The sequence below is a fragment of the Macrobrachium nipponense genome, chromosome 20 (assembly GCF_015104395.2).
Source record: "Macrobrachium nipponense isolate FS-2020 chromosome 20, ASM1510439v2, whole genome shotgun sequence".
NCBI classification, from domain to species: Eukaryota; Metazoa; Arthropoda; class Malacostraca; order Decapoda; family Palaemonidae; genus Macrobrachium; species Macrobrachium nipponense.
In genome coordinates this window covers 81,147,744-81,155,243 of record NC_061089.1, presented here as the reverse complement: position 1 = coordinate 81,155,243, position 7,500 = coordinate 81,147,744, and the positions used below count along the sequence as shown (strand labels likewise).

General features: G+C 32.3%; 1 protein-coding gene across 1 annotated transcript in view; it reads left to right on the top strand.

Moving 5' to 3' along the window:
• The first annotated feature begins 177 nt into the window (after positions 1-177).
• Positions 178-7,500, top strand: part of LOC135195383 (bifunctional arginine demethylase and lysyl-hydroxylase JMJD6-like) — an 83,069-nt gene continuing 75,746 nt past the window's right edge. The window contains exon 1 of the mRNA XM_064221642.1: positions 178-593. Coding sequence (XP_064077712.1) covers positions 231-593 — 363 coding nt within the window. The 5' untranslated portion in view covers positions 178-230. The remainder of the gene's footprint in view (positions 594-7,500) is intronic.

Below are 7,500 nucleotides of genomic sequence, written 5' to 3'. Positions count from 1 at the left end.
AAGAGAGAGAGCATAAAACTGGACAAACAGACTGAAGGAGAGAGAGAGAGAGAGAGGCATAAAACTGGACAAACGGACTGGAAGACAGAGGAAGGTAGTGCGTGTATGAGAGAGAGAGAGAGAGAGAGAGACTATCCCCGCTGCCAGTGCCACTCTACCAGGCGAGAGCATCACCTGCGGAGTGCCTCGACTTCTCCTCCTCCTCCTTCTGGCCCTCAGTGGCTGTCGCAATGTGTGGCGGGAAGGAGCGCGTCGACTGCTTCCTGGCGCAGCTGGAGAAGCGAGGCGTGAATCCCGCCCAACTCGCCAAACTTCCCGCTTACCAGAAGCTGATCAAGAAACGAGCGACGTACCTCGACGAGAATGAAAATAATGGCTCGAAGAAGAAAAGGCCCAAAGAAACAGACGATGATGCGAAAGTCAGTACGTCGAGCAGTGACAGATTTATTCAGACACGTGGTGCGCTTTGCGGGGTCGTCGTTGGTGCTATGGCGATAGCGATTGCTCTGATCCATTACTTTGAATTGCACACGCATCATGGATTCGCGAAATTCTGGCTCCGTTGGGAAAACCTTGATCTCCACGTGGAACAGGTGGGAGTCATGAGGAGTTTTTTTTTTTTTTTTTTTTTTTTTTTTTTTTTACTCTGATTCAGACTTCTGGAAGAAATGTCTTCCAAATGAAGTGTTGGTTGGCTGAGCTTTATAGCCTTCCTGCTTTCTGAATTGTTACAGGAGGAGTTGTTGGTGTTTTTTCATATGAAATATAGTTAATAGAAAGGATGAATATTTCTGAAATTGATATATTTCAGGGGAAATTTTGTCAGATACGCATTGCAGGGAAAATAAGTATTTTGCGAGGATGTAAATGCAGAGAGCAAGGTTATTGAGCAAATGGACCTCAGAATAAAAGCTGGAGTCTGAGACAGAAAGTTTTGGAGTGTACCGGAATACAGTGTTTTTCATCCCATCTCAGAATATTTCCTAAGTATATATGCCGCCTCTCCTTATTAAGATGAGTCTTTTCTTTCTAATTATACTCTCTTCTTCTTCTTGTTCCATATGCATGTGTGCCCATAATGAATCAACGTAACCTGAAGTTTCTTTGACCATCATGTACAGTTCAAATTATGAAAATTGAATGGAAATGGCCAAAGGTTCATCGGTAGAGACGCCTTGCTTGATTCGTCCCAAGAATTAGAGAATATGAATAAACTGGCATTTCAAAACAGAGAGAGAGAGAGAGAGAGAGAGAGAGTAGGATATACTAACTGCAAATCACAAATGAAAGGGTAATATTAAGAGAATGAGAGAAGTAAGTTTGAAAGCAGTATCATCAATGAATTTTATATATGCCGTCCATCATGACAATGGAATAAGTACTTTTAACATACATCTCTCTTATATATATATATATATATATATATATATATATATATATATATATATATATATATATATATATATATATATATATACAATGTATATATATATATATATATATATATATATATATATATATATATCTATATATATATATATACATATATATATATATATAGATATATATATATATATATATATATATATATACTTATAATAATATATATCGCTACATTTTATATATATATATATATAAATATATGTATATACATTATAAAATAATATTATATCGTACGTTCATACATTATATATATATATATATATATATATATATAGTGTGTGTGTGTGTGTGTATTATATATACATACATATATATATATATATATATATATATATATATATATATATATATATATATATATATATATATATATATATATAGTATACATGTATGTGTCTGTGTGTGTGTACGTGCGTTTGTGTATGTGTGCACACCTATGTAATACATGTTCATTTACAGCAATCACTCTACAGAATAGAACATTACTAGTGTCCTCTTTTGTAATGTAATTTGATAGCTCTTAACCTTTCCCATTTCTCATTCCAAGTAGTCTTAGTTTCCATGAAGTGAAAAAAAGACGAAAATCATTGTCCGTATCAGAATAATCACCCGAACTATGGAAGGATGAGTAAATATGTAGTGCCCCTTCTTTGCAAAATAACAAGCATTAAATTCTGTTTAAGTACATATACAAGTGTTATCGGAATAAGCAAATAAGAAGGTTAGATGGTGTTATATATAATATATATATTATATATATCTATATATAGATATATATATATATATATATATATATATATATATATATATGCAGGAAGGTTGGGGCATCTGGAACGCCGTAGATTTAAAATGAATAGGATGGAGAAAAGCCAGCGTAACATCATACATGTATTTTCCAAATTTTCGAGACTTTGGGTCTCATCATCAGGCTGTAAAATATACAAAATATACAAATTAAAAAAGACTCAGTATTAATATTAATAAAAATTGAAGTACATAAAAGTTAAATAAATATAATTTAAAAAATGAACTAGAAAAAAATGAAATAAAAAATATATATATATAAAAAATAAAAAAGTGAAGAATGCTTAAAAGTTAGTACCTATCTCTATGGAGTTAAAAAACTGTGACGTTGTCTGTTTGAAAGGAGGACGTCAACTATGCTATATATAGAACTGTGGAAGAAGTCTGACCATTTAATGGGGGACAAAGCTGTTTGATTGTTAACGACTCCAAAACAGAGAGAGAATAGTCATTGGGCGCTTGGGTGACAATACGAAAATCCTTATGTGAAAATGATGTTTTACATTTATTACAATGTTCTCGTATGTTAGAAAATTCCTTCGTTTTCAAAGTACATCCCGTACGGTGACTGACTCCGAGATGAGAGTCGATTCTGACTTTGAGCAGTCTTTGGTGGCTCCCACGTATTTCCCGATCTTACATTTCGGGCAAGTAAAGCAATATACCACCAAAGACTGCATCAAAGCCGGAAGTTTATCTTTGTGGGAGAACAAAGAACCCAGAGTTTTAGGATTTTTTGCTATCAACTTAAGATTCACAGCCGGAAAAGTTTCCTGAATGACTTTTGTATTTGCACCTTAAATGCGTTCGACTGAATGAAAGGTATAGAGGCATATATTAATAGTTTAGGCACGTTCGGTGCAAGTTGACGTGGCTGAAATTTATCATTTAAAAAGTTATTGACATATTTCAAGAATAAGGCTGGAGGATACGAATTGTTTTTTAAAAAACTGAAGTAAAAATTGGATTTCTCTATGGAAGTTATGCAGTTGGAAGATAACATATAAGCACGATGTAATAGCGTGGAAATACTAGTTTAATTTAAATGTTATGGAACAACTGCTTATAGAAGTTAGTACTTGACCTGTGAACGTCGTTTTTCTAAAGACGCTCGTATTAAAACCATGTTCTGTCCTAGTAATTAAAAACATCTAAAAAAGCAAGTTGGTTGTCTTGTTCATGTTCGATTGAGAAATTTATATTAGGATGTAGGCCATTGATATATTCCAAGAAAGCTTCGGCTGCTTCTCGGGACCTAAATAGAGCATAGTGTCATCCACATATCGCTTATAAAAGAGAGGGCGATATGATAAGGGACAACCATCCAGCAGGAACAAATGCTGGATGGTTGTCCCTTATCATATCGCCCTCTCTTTTATAAGCGATATGTGGATGAACTATTGCTCTAGGTTTAGGTCCCGAGAAGCAGCCGAAGCTTTCTTGGAATATATCAATGGCCTACATCCTAATATAAATTTCTCAATCGAACATGAACAAGACAACCAACTTGCTTTTTTAGATGTTTTAATTACTAGGACAGAACATGGTTTTAATACGAGCGTCTTTAGAAAAACGACGTTCACAGGTCAAGGTACTAACTTCTATAGCAGTTGTTCCATAACATTTAAATTAAATAGTATTTCCACGCTATTACATCGTGCTTATATGTTATCTTCCAACTGGCATAACTTCCATAGAGAAATCCAATTTTACTTCAGTTTTTTAAAAACAATTCGTATCCTCCAGCTTATTCTTGAAATATGTCAATAACTTTTTTAAATGATAAATTTCAGCCACGTCAACTTGCACCGAACGTGCCTAAACTATTAATATATGCCTCTATACCTTTCATTCAGTCGAACGCATTTAAGGTGCAAATAGACAAAAAGTCATTCAGGAAACTTTTCCGGCTGTGAACTTAAGTTGATAGCAAAAAATCCTAAAACTCTGGGTTCTTTGTTCTCCCATAAAGATAAACTTCCGGCTTTGATGCAGTCTTTGGTGGTATATTGCTTTACTTGCCCGAAATGTAAGATCGGGAAATACGTGGGAGCCACCAAAGACTGCTCAAAGTCAGAATCGACTCTCATCTCGGAGTCAGTCACCGTACGGGATGTACTTTGAAAACGAAGGAATTTTCTAACATACGAGAACATTGTAATAAATGTAAAACATCATTTTCACATAAGATTTTTCGTATTGTCACCCAAGCGCCCAATGACTATTCTCTCTCTGTTTTGGAGTCGTTAACAATCAAACAGCTTGTGCCCCCATTAAATGGTCAGACTTCTTCCCACAGTTCTATATATAGCATAGTTGACGTCCTCCTTTCCAAACCAGACAACGTCACTCAGTTTTTTAACTCCATAGAGATAGGTACTAACTTTTAAGCATTCTTCACTTTTTAATTTTTTATATATACATTTTTTTGATTTCATTTTTTTTCTAGTTCATTTTTTAAATTATTATATTTAACTTTATGTACTTCAATTTTTTATTAATATTAATACTGAGTCTTTTTTAATTTGTATATTTTGTATATTTTACAGCCCTGATGATGAGACCCAAAGTCTCGAAAATTTGGAAAAATACATGTATGATGTTACGCTGGCTTTTCCCATCCTATTCATTCTATATATATATATATGAGTATATATATATATATATATATATATATATATATATATATATATATATATATATATATATATATATATATATATATATATATATATATATTATATATATATATATATTATATATATATTATATATATATTATATATATATATATATATATTATATATATATATATATATATATATATATATATATATATATATACATAGTATGAGTGTGTGTGAAAACCAGTACTTACAGACGTCAAAATGTACAATTGAAGTAAAGATAGAAAAAATATATGATTGATAATGCAAGAAACTAAAGGGGACTGTCTAGAATACTCTCCGTTCTTATTAAAAACTGGATATCATTTTACTAAGAAAAAAGTACTTCTCTCCGTTAGTATTTAAATCTGGATATCATCTTTATTAACCGAAAAGTACTTCTCTCCATTAGTATTTAAATCTGGATATCGTCTCTATTAACTGAAAAGTAATTCTCTGCGTTAGTATTTAAATCTGTATGGCATCTTTATTAACTGAAAAGTACTTCTCTCCGTTAGTATTTAAATCTGGATATCGTCTTTATTAACTGAAAAGTAATTCTCTCCGTTATATTTAAATCTGTATGTCATCTTTATTAACTGAAAAGTACTTCTCTCCGTTAGTATTTAAATCTGGATATCGTCTTTATTAAGTGAAAAGTACTTCTCTCCGCTAGTATTTAAATCTAGTTATCATTTTTATTAAGTAAAATGTACTACTCTCCATTCGTATTTCAATCTGGATATCATATTTACTAAGTGAAATGTACCTCCCTCCGGTAGTCGTTAAATCTGGATGTCATTTTGTCTAAGTGAAAAGTATTACTCTCCGTTAGTATTTAAATCTAGATATAGTTTTTACTAAGTGAAAAGTTCTCCTCTTCGTTAGTATTTAAATCTAGATATCATTCTTATTAAATAAAAAAAGTACTGCTCTTCGTTAGTGTTTAAATCTGGATATCATTGTTCCTAATGAAAATTACTTCTCTGATTAGTATTTAAATTTAGTTATCATTCATATTAAGTAAAAAGTGCTACTCTCCGTTAGTATTTTAATCTGGATACCATTTTTACTAAGTGAAAAGTAAAATTATCGTGCTAGTTTGCAAAATATACCCTCAAAATTTCTAAAGTATGCCATCCTATATAATATTAAAAACTTTAAGTAAAATGTCCTCTCTCTCTCTCTCTCTCTCTCTCTCTCTCTCTCTCTCTCTCTCTCTCTCTCGGGAATTTAATTTCCCTGGACCACACACTGTTGTTACTGAAAGGTTAGGAATAGCGGGCGATCTGGGCGTCATTTATATGAATACCTGTATGAATAGTTTGTTGATAAGGAAATGCCTATGGATACTAATGAAGATAAATCATTGTACTATAAATGATGAGGAAGGTTAATATGTAATTTGTGAGCTATGATGAAGAAAGAATTCTTGAAATTAATAAAATATTTGCGGAGGTATAGTTCACTCTTATTGCACTATAACTTCTTCTGAGAATTTTCATTAGGGCAGTTATTTTCGGGTCATTTCTCTTAACTATAGGTCCAATTGAACGACATCGTGAGCAGTTGGCACTTGTGGCATTTCTCCCAAATCTTCTCCTGTATTTTCATGAAAGGGTAAAAACGTAAATAATAATTTTTTTCTAGTTTACAAAACTAGTAACTTAATTTTTGTCGTTTAAGAGCAGAAAAACGCGAAGGTTTTGCTATTTCCATTTTCTAAATCACATATCTATAGTTTAAAGAAAAAGATTGTTCTCTAATTAAAGAAAAGGTGAAAAATGAATTCTTTTTTTAAAGTACTGTAACAAAAATATCTTATTTTTCTGTGTCTCATTTTAGAGATTGTAGTTCCATTGGTCTAAAAGCGAAACTGTTTTGCGTTTGCTCTAAATAAATGGAAAACGTAGGGTTTTTTTTAAATTCATAATTGGAGAAATGTTCCACTTTTAAATATGCTGTTACAAAAATGCCTCTTTATTAAATGAGGCAACCAGTTTCGTAATGAAGTGCGTTCTAAAGCAGTTGCATTAAAACTATTTCTCTCTCTCTCTCTCTCTCTCTCTCTCTCTCTCTCTCTCTCTCTCTCTCTCTCTCTCATTCTAAAGACTCAATTAACTGGATTTGTTACGAACTTGTTCTGGCATAATGACTCCCCGAATGAGAATATCATCTTTACTTTAAGTGGAAAATTATCATACCAAGAAGCTCGACTTTAGGATTCCTTGAAACATTCCTGAATATTGTATAATGATACGGATTCCGTCATTCATTTCCGCTGCTATAATGTTTTAGGTAAATGTCTGCAGCAGCAACGAATCCAGGTTTTATTTTGTTTGAAAATTATTTGTTCAACATCAGTAACAACAAACACCACTTCAGTTGTCGTTTTTACCAGTATTATGGCTGCTGCTAACTAATATACTACTTTATGTTCCGACTTATTTCAAGATATTTTCCATATTCTGCATTGGTGGTTCCCTTAATTGCTCATTGTGGTCCGCAAGATGTAGAAAGATGAAAAAAAAGCCATTCTTAAACATAACCGAATTCATATCACCAACAAATGCCGTTCAATTATTCTT